This window comes from Heptranchias perlo, chromosome 4, assembly GCF_035084215.1.
Source record: "Heptranchias perlo isolate sHepPer1 chromosome 4, sHepPer1.hap1, whole genome shotgun sequence".
NCBI classification, from domain to species: Eukaryota; Metazoa; Chordata; class Chondrichthyes; order Hexanchiformes; family Hexanchidae; genus Heptranchias; species Heptranchias perlo.
This window is the reverse complement of record NC_090328.1, coordinates 79,795,680-79,815,064: the sequence shown is the minus strand read 5'-3', so window position 1 is coordinate 79,815,064 and position 19,385 is coordinate 79,795,680. Positions and strand designations below refer to the sequence as shown.

The 19,385-nt window shown below is 42.4% G+C and overlaps 1 protein-coding gene across 1 annotated transcript in view; it reads right to left on the bottom strand.

Annotated features, from left to right (window-relative positions):
- Nucleotides 1-932: 932 nt before the first annotated feature.
- Nucleotides 933-19,385, bottom strand: part of zmp:0000001301 (rab9 effector protein with kelch motifs) — a 126,156-nt gene continuing 107,703 nt past the window's right edge. Inside the window, exons 17-19 of the mRNA XM_067982322.1 lie at nt 12,567-12,651; nt 3,787-3,891; nt 933-1,177 (exon numbers count right to left, since the gene is read on the bottom strand). Of these exons, the coding sequence (XP_067838423.1) occupies nt 1,073-1,177; nt 3,787-3,891; nt 12,567-12,651 (295 nt within the window). The 3' untranslated portion in view covers nt 933-1,072. The remainder of the gene's footprint in view (nt 1,178-3,786; nt 3,892-12,566; nt 12,652-19,385) is intronic.

Below are 19,385 nucleotides of genomic sequence, written 5' to 3'. Positions count from 1 at the left end.
ATTTCATTAGTGGCCAGAACTGAACAGAGCACTCAAGGTGCAATCTGATCAGAGAGGTTTGATCATGACTTCCTCTGACTTATATTGTACTTTTGGTTATGTAATGCAACATCCTATTGGCTTTGTTAATTCCTGCTTTGCATTGGTTGGACATTTTGAGTGTTCAGTCTACTAAGACTCCTAGGTCTCTTTCAATTAAATCCTTACTTATTTCAACATCATTCTTGAAGTATGCATATTCCCCATTTTTCTTTTCTATTTGCAATTCTTTACACTTGTCTGCATTAAATTTAATCTGCCGTTGTTTGTCCACTCAAATATTCTCTTTAACACATTCTGTAATTTCTGAATTGCCTCCTTCAATTCTATTGCCCCTCTGAGTATGTATTCAACTGCAAATTTGACCAACTGCCATTGAATTTCAGATTCCAGGTCATTGTTGTAAATTATAAACAGAAGTGGTACCAGCACTGAGCTCTGGGATGCCCACTCAGTACTTCTCCTCACACTGACATTACTCCTTAACCAATACCTGCTATTTTCTACCCTTCAGCCAGTTTCATACCAATACCCAAGTTTTACTATGACTCCCCGTGGATTTGAAATAAATTAATGACCTTTAATGTGGAACTTTATCAAATGTCTTTTGGAAGTCTAAATACACAATATCGCAGGGTTTACCACAGTTATAGTTCTGAAACATGCAGTCATTGATATCACTCCAGTAAGATCTGAGTCAGCTCTCAGTACCAATTAAATTACCAAAGATTTGCAACTTACAAATAAATGTATAGAGATTTTATATAAATTAGAATTTAAATAGCTACGAGGAAATCAACCACAGTAATACAATCTTGCACATTAGATAAATTTATGAACAGCTCAAATTTCCATCTTGTACTTTATAACATTAGATGATGTCTTACCTATAACATCTTGCTGCCTTGCACCTCCCTCCTACCTGTTCATTATCTATATGCTGAGAAGGATTGTACTATCCAGGAATACAAGGAGAAAAGGCTAAACCCTATTGGGCAGTTTTAGTTCCATTTTTGATCCTCAAAGTAACTCCTCACATCCCTTTAAACTGCTGCATTACAGAGAGTAGTTGCTGACTGCGCTTTTGAAGTTTTTTCTGTTCTTCATGCAACTTCTCTTGTTCCTGAAGCAACTCTGCCTGCAAGATGGAGATTAACTGTTAACCTCACAGTCGGTGGCTTCATCACTTATATATACACCTCTTTTAAAAACCAAACCATTACAAATCATTAGCATTAACATTTTTTTTCTGTTTATTTTGATCAGAAAAATGCATAATTTTGCTTCAACAGTAAGAGCTGGTTTATTTTTGGCTTTTCATATAGGGCACATCTACTGGCAAAATATTATAGCTGTCAATGAAATACATGGCAGTAAAGAAAATTATACCTACCAGAAGGAAAATATGCATAGGCATTTAAATTCACTGTCTACCCCACCATCTACTGGTGGTGTAAAAACTATTAGAGTAGATCATTTTGACCCATGCCTCCAATGGAAGTGGCACCTCTGAAAGCAGGTTGAGTGCAAAGCCATTGATGTTGGCCAAGTTTTTGGACTGCTGATGGGAAGTGGCTGAAACGATGAAGACCACTTCCATACAGAGGAAGCCCAATGCCACAAATGAGGAAAAGGTTGGTGGCATTGCAGCAGGACACCTGCAGCACCAGAAGAAGAGTATCAGTTGAAGGAGCCAGATTGACCCAACGATCTGCCAGCAAGTTTAATGTTAGGCCTAATGTACTAATGATAGTATACTGAGGCCTAAAAAAGGAAAGGTTTTGGGGCCAGAGGAAAGGGAGCAGTGCCCACTACTGAGCCTGCCCCTTCCAAAAGGGGCATCTGTGCGACTTCCGCCACTGCCACAGGGACGACCATCACTCCTCTCCTGGTGGTCCGTGAGGTCAGTAGTGCCAGTGACAAAAGGGAAGGAAATCGGGCGGTGAAGGGGAGGGGTTCTGGGCCCTACATCCCTACCATCATTTACATTCAGCAGGGCAGTCTGGGCTCGGGCAATCTACTTCCCTAGGTGAGGAAGGGAGGGACATCCAGGTCTGTGGTTTCAGGGACAGGGATGTGGTGGCAGGTGATTTGCAGCAATATGGTGGAGAAAAATCCAGGATATAACCTCTTAAAATTCATTTAAAATCATGATTATTATTACAGGACCATAGAAATTTAAGGACAGAAAGGGGCGTGTGGCCCATTATGCCTGTGCCACAACTACTTTAATCCCACTTCCCAGTTCTTTCCCCATATTCTTTAATATGTTTTTTTCTGCCAGTGCTTATTTTGTGATTGACTTGGCTTCAATCATTATTGGGGCAATACATTCCACATTATAATAATACATTGCATGGAAAACATTTCTAATGTTCCCCTTTATGCATCTTGTACTAATTTTAATTGATGCCCATCAACTGATATATCTTTTTCTTGAAAATATCTTGATGCACAGAATCAGGTCACCATTTGAACAGTCCAATGAAATCAAATTTGATTAACATCAAAAGGAGTTACTAATATTTTGTGTAACTATAATAATGATCATATTATAGTTAAGTTATCTGGCCTCAGTTGACTTTTGACTAAACATCTGCAGGTAGGACTTAGTGGTATAGGAGACACAAATAAATCAGTTTAAAGCAGCTTTCTTGAAAGACAAAGGTGATCAAAATCAAAACATATTAGTATATATTAGCGGAAAATGTAAGGTAAAAAAATAGTAGGACTATCTTTGTAGGGATTGATTTCAACATAATGTAGAGCTGTTTTGTACAATGTCAGAAAAATAAGACTGTAGGATTGGAGTAAATTGTAACTTCGAGTTTCTGTAGTTCAAAAAACTAGTTTTATATTTGTAAGGCTTGTAAGTGTGAGTGTGATTTTAGATTGGGAAGGTTTGTTTCTTTTGGAATTGAGTATGTTTTCAGAAGTTGATGAAGTTTAGAGTATGAATCTCTCAGGAGCCAGGGGAATGTGCTTATCTCATACTGAGTGTAAGATTCTGGTAGTCCAGTATTATATTGAATAGGTTTGTAGATGCAGCATTTAAAAGGAAGAGCTTCTGAAAATAAAGTTCTGTTGAACGTTTAGAGGGAAATTAGTCCCAATGCGCCTGTTTTTTTTGAGTGCGCAATGGACGTTGGAGAAAGCAATTTACAGGCGCAATGTTCCAAATTGGCAACCAGCAACTTCCGAGTGCCTAGGGCACCTAATTAAAAGAGGCATTAGGCTCCTTAAATATGCCAATAAGGGGCATAACGCCTGTTTCAGGACCCTGAGGCCAAATTCGGCAAAAACTGGGCAACGCATGCTCCACGCAGTTTTTCCAGCTCTCTGGTGGCCTAACCAGAGATCTTTAGATGAACCGCTGGAGGCTGCCAAAGAACAGGTACGTTTTTTGGTTTTCATTTACCTTAATGTAGAGCCAGGAGGACCATTGCTGCTCTTCCTGTTTCCACTGCAATGCTGCGGGTCACTTCCGGCCGCACTCGCCCCCTCCCATTTGGCTCCCCCCTTCCGAGGCTTTACATGTGGTCCAGCTCAGTGTCCGAGCCAGCCGATTTTGGGAAGTTATGGAGATGAAGCCTGAGGCCCAATTTAGAGCGCCTCGAACCTCTGTCTTCGGGCATGCGTTTTCAACATGTTGCTGATTTTACATCGTTTCCCGGCGATAACCCAATTTCTCCTCTTTTGTTTTTGGAAGTGCACCATAAAGTTTAGGAATAGATGGATAATCCTTACCCTCTGCCTGAAGAGCTCCTGTCTTTCTCTATCATTTTCCTCCCCCCGTGCTTTTAACCAGGCTTCGTTCTGAGCCTTATGTTTTTCGAGCATCTCCTGAAGTTCCTGAAAGAAATTGGTAGTTTACAGGTCAACCCAGTTTTCCTAAAGGTGCATTTCATTCATAAAATGCAAAAAGTTGCAATTTATTTCAAATAAATCCTGTGAATTTAGGATTTTGTTCTGATTCTGTATGATCTCCTAGTTCTATTTTATAAAATTTAGTATTAAAACACGAGAAATATTTTTTCAGATCTTATAAGCCACAAAACCTATGCCAAAGGACTTTCTAAACTTAAAGGATAATTTTACCATGTTCAAATTAAATGTTAATGTAGCCAATTTACTTAAAACAAAATCCTCTATCAAGCAAATATACACTACACCAAAGATTGTAGGACATGGGTTTGCTGTTATGATTCTGTATGTGGTGAGTTCCTTATCTGGAAGGTACTGAGTGGAGGCCAGGCATTGTCCCACAGCGAGGGAAATTAGGGGGCCAGTCACCCTGACTGGCCTCAAACAGACTTTAGCAGTTGACTAAAGAGCAGCATTCAGATAGATGGGGGAGTACATCTCAAGCCTATCATCTCAGCCAGCATGGTGCGTGATGTGGAGATATCCCAAAAAGGGAAAAGAAGAAAATACGCAATAGAAAATAATTTACCAATTAAAAAAAATCTCTCAAGTAATATGAAGCTGCTAATGCTACACCATGGAGAACTACGGCTCATACAATTGCAACTTCACAGCATTTGTGTGATGCCATTGCATCTCCTTCATGCAGTGCATTCTGGGTAGCTTTATAACATCTGATAAACAAGTCCTCCTATAAAATTTTGCAACACGTTTGGCACATAGAAGAAAGAACTTGCATTTATATAGCGCCTTTCACGATCTCAGGACATCCCAAAGCACTTTACAGCCAATGAAGTAATTATTGAAGTCTAGTCACTGTTGTAATGGAGGGAAATGCAGCAGTCAATTTTTGCACAGGAAGGTCCCACAAACAGCAATGAGATAAATGGCCAGATAATCTGTTTTACTGACGTTGGTTGAGGGATAAATGTTGGCCAGGGCACCAGGAGAACCCCCGCGCGCTTCTTCGAAAAGTGCCATGGGATGCCTGAGGATTGAGAGCATTTTAGAATTGAGCAAAGGAGGATAAAGAAATTGATAAAGAAAGGGAAAATAGTATATGAGAGTAAACAAGCGAGAAACATAAAAACGGACTGTAAAAGCTTCTATAGGTATGTAAAAAGGAAAAAACTGGCGAAGGCAAATGTGGGTCCCTTACAGACAGAGATGGGAGAATTTATAATGGAGAATAAGGAAATGGCAGAGAAATTAAACAAATACTTTGTGTCTGTCTTCACGGAAGAAGGCACAAAAAACCTCCCAGAAATACTAGAGAACCAAGGGTCTGGCGGGAATGAGGAACTGAAAGACATTAGTATTAGTAAAAAAAAATACTAGAGAAATTAATGGGACTGAAAATCGATAAATCCCAAGGACCTGATGATCGACATCCCAGGGTTTTGAAAGAGGTGGCTATAGAGATAGTGGATGCATTGGTTGTCATCTTCCAAAATTCTATAGATTCTGGAACGGTTCCTGCAGATTGGAGGGTGGCAAATGTAACCCCACTATTTAAGAAAGGAGGGAGAGAGAAAACAGGGAACTACAGACCTGTTAGCCTGACATCAGTAGTAGAGAAAATGCTAGAATCTATTATAAAGGATGTGATAACAGGACACTTAGAAAATAATAATAGGATTTGGCAGAATCAACATGGGAGGGAAATCATGTTTGACAAACCTATTGGAGTTCTTCGAGAATGTAACTAGAAGAATAGGTAAGGGGGAACCAGTGCATGTGGTGTATTTGGATTTTCAGAAGGCTTTTGAGAAGGTCCCACATAGGAGGTTGGTGAACAAAGTTAGAGCACATGGAATTGGGGGCAATATACTGGCATGGATTGAGAATTGGTTAACAGACAGAAAACAGAGAGTAGGAATAAACAGGACTTTTTCAGGTTGGCAGACTGTGACTAGTGGGGTACCACATGGATCGGTGCTTGGGCCCCAGCTATTCACAATCTGTATCAATGATTTGGATGACGGGACCAAATATAATATTTCCAAGTTTGCTGTGACACAAAACTAGGTGGGAATGTGAGTTGTGAGGAGGATGCAAAGAGGCTTCAAGGGGATATAGACAGGCTAAGTAAGTGGGCAAGAACATGGCCAATGGAAAATAATGTGGAAAAATGTGAAGTTATCCACTTTGGTAGGAAAAACAGAAATGCAGAGTATTTTTTAAATGGTGAGAGATTGGGAAATATTGATGTTCAAAGGGACCTGGATGTCCTTGTACATGAGTCACTGAAAGCTAACATGCAGGTGCAGCGAGCAATTCGGAAGGCAAATGGTACAAGAGGATTTGAGTACAGGAGTAAAGATGTCTTACTGCAATTATACAGGGCCTTGGTGAGACCGCACCTGGAGTATTGTGTACAATTTTGGTCTCCTTACCTAAGAAAGGATATACTTGCCATAGAGGGAGTGCAACGAAGGTTCACCAGACTGATTTCTGGGATGGCTGAATTGTATGAGGAGAGATTAAGTATACTAGGCCTGTATTCTCTGGAGTTTAGAAGACTAAGAAGTGATCTCATTGATCTCATTCAAGAATACAAAATTCTTACAGGGCTCGACAGGGTAGATGCAGGGAGGGTGTTTCCCCTGGCTGGGGAGTCTAGAACCTGGGGTCACAGTCTCAGAATAAGGGGTAGGCCATTTAGGACTGAGATGAGGAGAAATTTCTTCACTCAGAGGGTGGTGAATCTTTGGAATTCTCTACCCCAGAGGGCTGTGAAGGCTCAGTCATTGAGTACATTTAAAACAGAGATTGATAGATTTCTAGATATTAAAGGTATCAAGGGCTGTGGGGATAGTGCAGGAAAATGGCGTTGAGGTAGAAGATCAGCCATGATCTTGCTGAATGGCAAAGCAGGCTCGAGGGGTCGGATGGCCTACTCATGCTCCTATTTCTTATGTTCTTAGAGGGCAGGCAGGACCTCAGTTTAATGTCTCATCTGAAAGACATCACCTCTAACAATGCAGCATTCCCTCAGTACTGCACTGGAGTGTCTGCCTAGATTATGTGCTCAAGTCTCTGGAGTAGGGCTTGAACTCACAACTTTCTGACTCAAGGACGATAGTTTTACCACTGAGCTATAGCTGACACCTTTTTTTACACATAAATCTTTTTTATACAGTTCAGTGGAAAGTTCTACAGCACAGCTACAGAGTTTTACATATTCTTAAAGGTTAAAACTAAAACATCACATTTAACTGAAAATTCTATTTTGAATGTGGTGAGGTACAAAAATGTTGTACTTTTTACAACAGAAACTAAAGTTTGCAATCTTAAAGTTTGTTCATTTATGTCATTGAGTTCTTCTTTCTTGCCAATTGCAAAGCCCAATATTATGGCTGAAGAACAGAGCTTAATGTCTTTATTTCTGTCATGAATAATATCACACTTTAAAATGTGGAATTAAATTCCTTCACAGCGTGCTGCCACCAAACAGCATTAGCACCATGAATGAATCACTAACACTATAGCTGAATACAAACCATGGAATGTATTCCACCCTGTCAGTGGCAGCTTAAGATTTGTGTGGCATACTGCCATGGAGATGAGCAGGGACCATATTAATATGGCAGAAGTCCTAACAACGTAGAATGATCTATTCTGTAACCATTCCACTGATACTGCTAAATTAGAGGCAGTGTAGCAGCGGTATCTTGCTGCAATTTCACTATTTATAATTCTAAAGTAAAAAAGTAAATAAATTATAATCCTTAAACAAAACCAAAATCTGCCAAAACTTTAGTGACATTTCATAGAATCATAGAATGATACAGCACAGAAGGAGGCCATTAGGCCCATCGTGCCTGTGCCGGCTTTTTAAAAGAGCTATCCAATTAGTCGCATTCCCCTGCTCTTTACCAATAGCCCTGCACATTTTTCCCCTTCAAATATTTATCCAATTCCCTTTTGAAAGTTACTATTGAATCTGCTTTCACCACCCTTTCAGGCAATACATTCCAGATCATAACAACTTGCTGCATAAAAAAATTCTCATCTTGCCTCTGGTTCTTTGCCACATACCTTAATTCTGTGTCCTCTGGTTACTGACCCTTCTGCCATTCAAAACAGTTTCTCCTTATTTGCTCCATCAAAGTCATTTATGATTTTTAACACCTCAATCAAATCTCCCCTTAACCTTCTCTGTTCTAAGGAGAACAACTCCAGCTTCTCTAGTCTCTCCACATAACTGAAGTCTTGCAACCCTGGTACCATTCTAGTAAATTTCCTCTGCACCCTCTCTAAGGCCTTGACATTCTTCCTAAAGTGTGGTGCCCAGAATTGGACACAATACTCCAGCTGGGGCCTAATCAGTGATTTCTAAAGGTTTAGCATAACTTCCTTGCTTTTGTACTCTATGCCTCTGTTTATAAAGCCAAGGATTATGAATGTTTTTTTAACAGCCTTCTCAACTTGTCCTGCCACCTTCAAAGATTTGTGTATGTGCACCCCCAGGTCGCTCTGTTCCTGCACACCCGTTAAAATTGTACCCTTTAGTATATATTGCCTCTTCTCATTCTCCCCACCAAAATGCATCACTTCATACTTCTCTGCATTAAATTGCAGCTGCCATGTGTCTGCCCATTTCACCAGTCTGTCTATGTCCTCCTCAAGTCTGTTACTATCCTCCTCAACTCTAGCTTTTTTGTTTGTTTGTGTTGCATGTGTGTGAGTGGGCCGATAGGACCAGATAGAATTTTTTCCTTAACATAGAAACATAGAAAATAGGAGCAAGAGTAGGCCTTCAGGCCTGCTCCACCATTCAAAATGATCATGGCTGATTGTCTAACTCAGTACCCTGTTCCCATTTTTTCCCCATATCCCTTGATCCCTTTAGCATTAAGAAATATATCTATCTCCTTCTTGAATACATCTAATGACTTGGCCTCCACTGCCTTCTGTGGTAGAGAATTCCACAGGTTCACCACCCTCTGAGTGAAGAAATTACTCCTCATCTCGGTTCTAAATGGCATACCCTGTATCCTGAACCTGTGACCCCTGGTTCTGGATTCCCCAGCCATCGGGAACATCCTCCCTGCATCTAGTCTGTCTAGTCCTGTTAGAATTTTATATGTTTTGATGAGATCACCTCTCATTCTTCTAAACTCTAGTGAATATAGGCTTAGTCGACCCAATCTCTCCTCATACGTCAGTCCTGCCATCCCAGGAATCAGTCTGGTAAACCTTCGTTGCACTCCCTCCATGGCGAGGATATCCTTCCTCAGATAAGGAGACCAAAACTGCACACAATACTCCAGATGTGGTCTCACCAAGGCCCTGTACAACTGCAGTAAGACATCCCTGTTCCTGTACTCAAATCCTCTTGCAATGAACGCCAACATACCATTCGCCTTCCTAACTGCTTGCTGCACCTGAATGCTCGCTTTCAGCGACTGGTGTACAAGGACACCCAGGTCTTGTTGCACCTCCCCTTTTCCCAATCTATCACCATTCAGATAATAATCTGACTTTCTGTTTTTACAATCAAAGTGGATAACCTCACATTTATCCACATTATACTGCATCTGCCATGTTCTTGCCCACTCACCCAACATGTCTAAATCACATTGGAGCCTCTTTGCATCCTCCTCACAGCTCACATTCCACCCCAGCTTTGTGTCGTTTTCTACCATGTGTTGAGATGTAGTACAGGTCTACCTAAGCAAAAACATAATTCTCTGACATGTCACATAGAATTTGGGTTTGTGGTTGCATTGCAGCTGTTGCAAATGGCACAATCTAATTTTCAATACATAAAGTAACGTTGCATGATGCAACAGCTTCTTAAATTGAATCAGTTTTGTTTTTAAACATCAGCTTCAGTGTACCACAAGTAATCCAAGGCAACGTTGACCTGTGTTTATTTGCCATGTGGAGTGTCTCGTTATTAATTAATTAATCCCTTATTAATACCCCACTTCGACCTAATAAATTTCCAGAAAGTCTTAATGACCGATTTTTAAATGTTGACAATGAACTGATATGAGGCAATGTATTTTGGTAATAGATTGCAGTGTCCAGGCTTTATCAGTGAGATATCTAGTACCTGTTTACAATGTGAATTGGAGGTAAACCTGATGTTTCCTGAAATGTGACTTCCACCTGACAGTGTAGACAGTGCAGCACCTGTGCTTTGAGTCATTCTTGGCATAAAGTAAACATAACTTTAAGGTAGGTTTCACACGAGGACTGGTAAGCAGAATGTAAACAGGCTTTGCTACCTAATGAACCATTACAGGTCATCACACTGATAATGCAGCCCAGTATCCACGTGACATCACCATTTACAATTTATTTTTCAGAATTTTGCCATGAACATGTTTCATTAAGAGCTATCTGAATATCAATAAGATAGCCTGACTGAACCCAACTTTAAAAATTCAAATACTGAGGCCAGATTAAAGGTGCCATTATACTGCAGGTACTGGTTTGAGAGTGCCTGGCTCTGCATTGCTCTACCATCAGAGAAAATGAAGCTCTTCACAGCACTTGCCTAAATTCAATTTGAGCAACTTTACACCCAACTGCACCAAAGTGGGACCACAGCCACTTCATATTAATACGCAGTGATGCATTTTGGTAGGAAGAGTGAGGAGAGGCAATATAACTAAATGGTACAAATTTTTTATTCATTCATGAGATGTGAGTGTCGCTGGTAAGGCCAGCATTTATTGCCCATCCCTAATTGCCCTTGAGAAGGTGGTGGTGAGCCGCCTTCTTGAACCACTGCAGTCTGTGTGATGAATGTCAAGGCCTTAGAGAGGATGCAGAGGAGATTTACTAGAATGGTGCCAGGAATGTAATGTCACGTGGATACTGGGCTGCATTATCAGTGTGATGACCTGTAATGGTTCATTAGGTAGCAAAGCCTGTTTACATTCTGCTGTCAGGTAAGGATTTCCAGGATTTTGACCCAGTGACGATGAAGGAAAGGCGATATATTTCCATGTCAGGATGGTGTGTGACTTGGAGGGGAACGTGGGGGCACAGGGGGTACAGGAACAGAGAGACCTGGGGGTATTTGTACACGAATCTTTGAAGGTGGCAGGATAAGTTGAGAAGGCTGTTAAAAAAGCATTAGGGATACTATTTTTTTTTAATAGAGGCATAAAGTACAAAAGCAAGGAGGTTATGCTAAACCTTTATAAAATACTGGTTAGGCATCAGCCGGAGTATTGTGTCCAATTCTGGGCACCACAATTTAGGAAGGATGTCAAGGCCCTAGAGAGGGTGCAGAGGAGATTTACTGGAATGGTGCCAGGGATGAGGGCCTTCAGTTATGTGGAGAAATTGGAGAAGCAGGGTTTATTCTTACAGCAGAGAAGATTAAGAGGAGATTTGATAATGGAGTTCAAAATCATGAACGGTTTTGACAGAGTAAATAAGGAGAAACTGTTTCCAGTGACAGAAGCGTTGGTAACCGGAGGACACAGATTTAAGGTGATTGGCAGAAGAGCCAGAGGCGGCATGAGGAAACTTTTTTTATGCAGCGAGTTGTAATGATCTGCAATGCACTGCCTGAAAGGGTGGTGGAAGCAGATTCAATAATAACTTTCAAAAGGGAATTGGATAAATACTTGAAGTGAAAACATTTATAGGGCTATAGAGAAAGAGATGGGGAATGGGACTAATTGGATAGCTCTTTCAAAGAGCTGGCACAGGCACGATGTGTCAAATGGCCTCCTCCTATGCTGTATCATTCGATGATATTATAATATAAAATATATAGTATAATTGGCTTAAAAGGCACCAGGACTTCATACAAAATATAGCTTTCTCTTGTCAAACAAAGTTTGCTTTGATTTTTATAAAAGCATCAAGCTATGTTTAAGCAATTATTCCCAAGAGAAAATAACTAAGGGCTAACTCCTTATGTAGATATTTGGAAATTAAAATGATGTGGAAAGATTACATTCTCATTGGTCATTACTGTGGTAAAATCCTGTTAATAAGTCTCTAAGATTGGGATTAATTTTCACCTTTAGCATGGGCGGTAAACTGGCAGTTGCGGATCGGCTGTCCATTATACAACCCCCTGCCCAACTCCCGATTTTTCTTTCGATGACGGGCGGGGCTTATAACGACACATATTCCTTTCTGCAACAGCCGTAAAAGTGAAAATCGGCTCCATTATTTTATGTTTGTTGCTGCCATAAGAACATAAGAAAAAGGAGCAGGAGTAAGCCATACGGCTCCTAGAGCCTGCTCCGCCATTCAATAAGATCATGGTTGATCTTCAACCGCAACTCCACTTTCCCACTCTATCCCCATATCCCTTGATTCCTTTAGTTTCCATAAATCTATCAATCTCAGTTTTGAATATACTCAATGACTGAGTATCCACAGCCCTCTGGTGTAGAGAATTCCTAAGATTCACAACCCTCTGAGAGAAGAAATTTTTCCTCATCTCAGTCCTAAATGACCGACCCTTTATCCTGAGACTATAACACCTAGTTCTAGACTCTCCAGCCAGGGGAAACAGTCTCTCAGTATTTACCCTGTCAAGCCCTCTAAAAATTTTATACATTTCAATGAGATCACCTCACATTCTTCCAAACTCCAGAGAATATAGGCCCATGTCTCACCTGTTGTTGATATCTGTACTGCTTATTGTAAGCCTCTTTTTCTTGCTGGAAGGCAATTTTAGCCCGAGTAAGTTCTCCTTTTTCACTATGAACAAAAAGGTAGAAACTGAAAAGTTACTGCCATGTCTGTTATTTTGATTTTCATGCAGCATAAAGTACAATTAACACAGTCATTTTTGTAGGGTTTCTGTAGTTGCTTTATACTGCTGTACTACCATGCCAGAATCTATGGGAACAGGTACACAGACCTCCATTTGTCAGAGGAACAGTACTGCAGAGGAGATAATTTTCAAGGGACACCATGACAGAATTATGTCACGTGTTCCAAATAGACACAGCCAAATTCCCCCACAGGCTTGGTCAGTGCCTGTCAAGGTCGCAACTGCCCTTAGCTTTTATGCTTCGGAGATCAATTCAGGCTTCCAATGGGGACATTAGAAACATAAGCCAATCAGTCATTCATTGATGTGTCAAACAAGTGAGCAATATTTGCTCAAGCAAGCAATTTTATCTCCTTCTCCAGGGACAATCAACAGGAGCGTGAAATTTTATAGACTAATTTTATGCAGTGGCATTACTTCTGAAGGTCCAGGGTTTATCGATTGTGCCCATGTGGCCTACATGTTCCCTCACATAGTGCCACTAGCTGCATGAATAAGAAAGAATTCCAAAGTTCAACTCATTTGCAACCATCAACACCAAATTATGCAAGTTAATATTCATTTCCAAGGCAGCTGTCACAATGGGCTCAATTTTGAAATGGTGGCGGGTTGGCAGCGGGGGGGGGGGGGTAAAGGTGCCCGTGGCAAACCCGCATGAACAAGACTTACCATTTCCGACGCTATCGCACGGTGATTGATGATGATTAACGTGCTCTCCGGGATTTGCGCCCGGCAGCCAGCCTGATTGACAGGCTAGCTGCTGTCAGGAGCTGCAACGTGAGGGAGGGAGGCGAGAAAGAGAGAGTGAGACGTCATCCGGCGCTGGAACGGAAGATTGGAGGGGGGAGGGGGGGGAGTGGAAGATCGGGGGGGTGGAGAGGGGAAGATCGGGGGGGGGGGGAGAGGGGAAGATCGGGGGGGGAGAGAGGGGAAGATCGGGGGGGGAGAGGGGAAGATCGGGGGGAGGGGGCAGATCGGGGGGGCGAGGGGAAGATCGAGGGGGAGAGGGGAAGATCGAGGGGGAGAGGGGAAGATTGGGGGGGAGGGGTCAGATCGGGGGGGAGAGGGGAAGATCGAGGAGGAGAGGGGAAGATCGGGGGGGAGAGGGGGGAGATCGGAGGGACATCGGGGAGGTGGAAGGGGAGATCGGGGGGACATTAGGGGGGGGCGAAGAGGGGGAGATTGGAGAGGGAGACATTGGACATCGGAGCAGGGTGGAAAGGTAGGTTGATTTTGTGTTTTAACTTCCTGCAATGGTTTTTGATGTACTTTCTTTCGTTTCTTTTTCCCTGATCCGGCACTTCACACTTGGTTTCACCAGGCTGAATCAGAAACAGTGGGCAAGCCGCCCAGGTAAGTTAAAAATCGTTATAACCATGTAATCTGTTACAAGTAAAGTGCCTTAAGTACCTCAATGAGGTACATTTGGCTCTTTAACTGTCATCCCGCCAGCTGGGGAACTCGGAAGTCGACGGGTTGGAGCCGGCTTCCGAACCTGAACAGAATTTCCGCGATTTTCAGAGCCCCCCTGCCCCCAACGCACCCGCAATTTCCTCTTAAAATTGAGCCCAATATGTTCATTTCAAGGAATCCACCATCCCCCCAATACCTGCCCCAACAAAGACAAGTTTCAGCACTCATGGCGTCATAGTATGGTACAGCACAGGAGGAGACCATTTGGCCCATCAGGTCTGTGCCAGCTCTTTGAAAGAGCTATCCAATTAGTCCCATTCCTCTGCTCTTTCCCATAGTTATGTAAATTTTTTCTCTTCAAGTATTTATCCAGTTCCCTTCTGAAAGTTACTATTGAATCTGCTTCCACCTCCCTTTCAGGCAGTGCATTTCAGATCATTACAACTCGCTGCGCAAAAAAAATTAATCCTCATGTTGCCTCTGGTTCTTTTGCCGATTACCTAAAATCTATGTCCTCTGGTTACTGACCCTTCTGCCACTAGAAACAGTTTCTTCTTATTTACTCCATCAAAACTGTTCATGATTTTGAACACCTCTATCAAATCTCCTCTTAACCTTCTCTGCTCTAAGGAGAACAACCCAGGCTTCTTCATTCTCTTCACATAACTGAAGTCCCTCATCCCTGTACCATTCTAGTAAATCTCTTCTGCACCCTCTCTAAGGCCTTAACATCCTTCCTAATGGTGCCCAGAATTGAACACAATACTCCAGCTGAGGCCTAACCAGTGTTTTATAAAGGTTTAGCATAACTTCCTTGCTTTTGTATTCTGAGAGTGTAATTTTAAAAGGGGAAAACGATGGGTTGGTGCGGGGTCATTCAAAATCGCAACCATTTCGGACCCGCCCCCCAACCCACTTCTGGTTTTCACCGGGTGGGACGAGGGGCGGGCGACCAACCCGCTTCCAGAAGGCGGGTTGGTGATTTTCCAGTTTACCCAGTCCCCTAGCACCGTCCCCATATCTAAGGAGGATTAGAAGATTGTGACCAGAGCTTCCTCAATTTCCACCCTTACTTCGCCCAGTAACCTAGGATGCATCTCATCTGGACCAGGTGACTTCTCTACTTTGAGTACTGACAATCTTTTAAGTACCTCCTCTTTATCTATTTTTATCCTATCCAATATCGCTACTACCTCCTCCTTTACTGCTGCAATGGCAGCATCCTCTTCTCTATTGAAGACCGATGTGAAGTATTCATTTAGTACCTCAGCCATACTCACTGCCTCCACAAGAAGATCTCCTTTTTTGTCTCTAATCAGCCCCACCCTTCCTTTGATTACTCTTTTACTATTTATGTGTCTATAAAAGACTTTTGGGTTCTCTTTTATGTTAGCCGCTAATCTATTCTCATATTCTCTCTTTGTCCCTCTTGGGCATTCAAGGCTATCCTCTGGAGCCATAACCCATGATAACTGAAGATATGCCAGGGCACTAGCTCTACACAGGTACAATGAAGTGCTGGTATCTACTCAAGTAATCACTGAGCACACTAGTGCCAAGTTGCAGCACAACTTCAGGTCTGGGGCCATCCTGCAATATAACTTCTTAAAAGTTTCAGGGTTCGTTACATGCTGCATCCTGCACAATTTTATCCAACAAAGAAGCATCATTACGGAGGCCCCAAGAGGTAAGATTCCCCAGACACATCAAGTGGACCACAAGGAGGAGCAGTAGGAGTCTTAAACTGCTGAGCAGCAGAATCTGATACCGACTGCCATTCAGCAAGCTTTAATACATACACTTGTTAACTAGTAAATGTGGTCACTGCATTAACAGTTCTCTCTCCATCTTCCCTATGCCCTTCACAAATATGCTTTCATGTACAGTGCCTTACATCTTCTGGGAAACTCACAAAGGTCACGTTCATCTTGGACACTGAAAGTTAGTTTTCTATACAATTGAGCCTACCTGTAATTGTAATACTGAATATCAAGTTTATTGTTTATTGTTATGCATGTGATGATTTAGATTCTGTTGACATATGCCAACCTTTTTCAAAGCATATTACCATAATACCTCATTTACATCGAACAGTAGTGTGATAGATGCTTTGTGTATTCACACTAAAGAATAGTTCAGAAATAGGAGGGATCAGACAGGGGGCAAATGCGAGGCAATCTAAGATGAGTTTAGAGTGCATGAACGTAAACGCATGTAGCGTGGTGAATAAGGTTGGTGAGCTGCAGGCTCAAGTCGCCACATGGGACTATCATATAGTGGCAATAACAGAGACCTGGCTCAAAGAAGGGGAGGATTGGGTACTTAATGTTCCTGGCTACAAGATATTCAGGAAAGATAGGGAAGGAAAGAAAGGAGGGGGGAGGGGTGGCAGTATTGATCAAAGAAGCTATTATAGCACTGGAAAGGAATGATGTAGGGGTCAAATACAGAATCTATTTTGTTAGAATTAAGGAACAATAGAGGAGCTATTACACTACTGGGTGTATATTATAGGCCACCAAATAGTGAGAAGGAGATAGAAGAGAAAATTTGCAAGCGAATTACAGAAAGATGCAAGAACTATAGGGTAATGATAATGGGGAATTTCAATTATCCCAATATAGACTGGGACAGTAACAGTGTAAAGGGTAAAGAGGGGGAAGAATTCCCAAAATGTGTTCAAGAGAACTTTCTGGAACAGTGTGTTTCCAGCCCAACCAGGAAGGAAACAGAGCTGGATCTCGTTCTGGGGAATGAAATGGGGCAGGTGGAGCATGTTTCAGTGGGCGAACAGTGATCATAATATCATTAGGTTTAGAATAGTTACGAAAAAGGACAAGGAACAATCAAATGTGAAAATGCTTAACTGGAGGAGGGCAAATTTCAGTGAGTTAAAAAGGGATCTTGCCCAGGTGGATTGGAATCAAAAATTGGTAGGCAAAACAGTAATTGAATAATGGAAGGTCTTCAAGGAGGAGATGGTTCGGGTACAGAGTGGACACATCCCTTTGAGTGGGAAAGGAAGGGCATCCCTTGATGACTAAAGGTTTAGAGATTACAATGAAACCGAAAAAGTAGACTTATGACGAATGTACAGTGGAGAACCAGGCTGAATACAGAAAGTACAGAGGAGATCTAAAAAAAGGGAATAAGAGGGGCAAAGAGAGAGTATGAGAATAGATTAGAGGCTAACATAAAAGGGAAACCATGGGCTTAATTTTGAAATGGTGGCGGGTTGGCAGCAGGGGGTGGGGGGTGAAGGTTGCGTGGCAAACTTGCATAAACCAAACTTATGGTTTCCGACGCGATCGCAGGTGATTGCTGATGATTAATCTCCTCTCCGGGTTTCGTGCCCGGCAGCCAGCCTGATTGACAGGAGCTGCAACGTGAGGTTGGAGGGGGGGGGTGGGGGGGCGAGAAAGAGAGAGAACGAGATGTCATCCAGCACTGGAATGCAAGATCAGGGGCGGGGAGAGAGTAGAAGATTGGGCTGGGGGGGAGGGGAAGATCCGGGGGGTGGGGGGGGGGAAGGGGAGGATCGGGGGGGGGAAGGGGAAAATCAGGGGGAGGGTGGGAGAGGGGGACATCGGGAGGACATTGGGGAGGTGAAGAGGGGGACATCAAAGAGGGAGACAACGGACATCGGAGCAGGGTGGAAAGGTAGGTTGATTTTGTGTTTTAACTTCCTTCTATGGTTTTTGATATGCTTTATTTAGTTCCTTTTTCCCTGATTCGGCACTTCACGCCTGGTAATCAGAAGTGGTGGGCAAGCCGCCCAGATAAGTTAAAAATCTTTATAATCATGTAATCTGTCATAAGTAAAGTGCCTTAAGTACCTCAATGAGTTACATCTGGCTCTTTAACGGTCATTAAAGCCGTCGGGACTTCCGGTTTTGGGTCGCCTGAGCGCACACAGGTGAGTCCTTGGGAAACTCGAAAATCGGCGGGTTGGAGCCGGCTTCCGAACCCGAATGGGATATCCGTGATTTTCGGAGCCCCTCCTCCCCCAACGCACCCACAATTTCCCCGTAAAATTGAGCCCCAAAAGTCTTTTATAAACATATAAATAGTAAAAGGGTAGTCAAAGGAAGGGTGGGATCGATTTGGGACAAAAAAGATCTTCTTGTGAAGGCAGAGGGCATGGCTGAGGTAGTAAATGAATATTTCACATCCGTCTTCACTAGAGAAGAGGATGTTGCCATTGTAGCAGTAAAGGAGGAGGTAGTAGCGATATTGGATGGGATAAAAATAAAAAGGAGGTACTTAAAAGATTGCCAAATTCAAAGCAGAAAAGTCCAGCTGGGATGCATCCTAGGTTACTGAGGGAAGTAAAGGTAGAAATTGCGGAGGCTCTGGCCATAATCTTCCAATCCTCCTTAGATATGGGGATGGTGCTGGAGGACTGCAAATTTTACACCCCTGTTCAAACAATGGGACAGGGATAAACCCAGCAATTACAAGCCTAAAGTCAATTGTAAACAATTTTACAACACCAAGTTATAGTCCAACAAATTTATTTTAAATTCCACAAGCTTTCGGAGGCTTCCTCCTTCCTCAGGTGAACGGTGAGGAAGAAGGAAGCCTTCGAAAGCTTGTGGAATTTAAAATAAATTTGTTGGACTATAACTTGGTGTTGTAAAATTGTTTACAATTGTCAACCCCAGTCCATCACCAGCATCTCCACATCAAGCCTAAAGTCGGTGGTGGGGAAACTTTTAGGGACAATATCTGGGACAAAATTAATTGGCACTTGAAAAAGTATGGGTTAGTAAATAAAAGTCAGCATAGATTTGTTAAAGGAAAATCGTGTTTGACTATTTTGATTGAGTTCTTTAATGAAGTAACGGAGAGGGTTGATGAAGTAGTGCGGTTGATGTTGTGTATATGGACTTTCAAAAGGCATTTGATAAAGTACCACATAATAGACTTGTTAGCCAAATTAAAGCCCATGGGATTAAAGGGAGATTGGCAGCGTGGATACAAAATTGGCTAGGGAAATTGGCTAAGTGATGGAAGGTGTCGTCGACAGTGCTATCAAGCGGCACTTACTCACCAATAACCTGCTCACCGATGCTCAGTTTGGGTTCCGCCAGGGCCACTCGGCTCCAGACCTCATTACAGCCTTGGTCCAAACATGGACAAAAGAGCTGAATTCCAGAGGTGAGGTGAGAGTGACTGCCCTTGACATCAAGGCAGCATTTGACCGAGTGTGGCACCAAGGAGCCCTAGTAAAATTGAAGTCAAT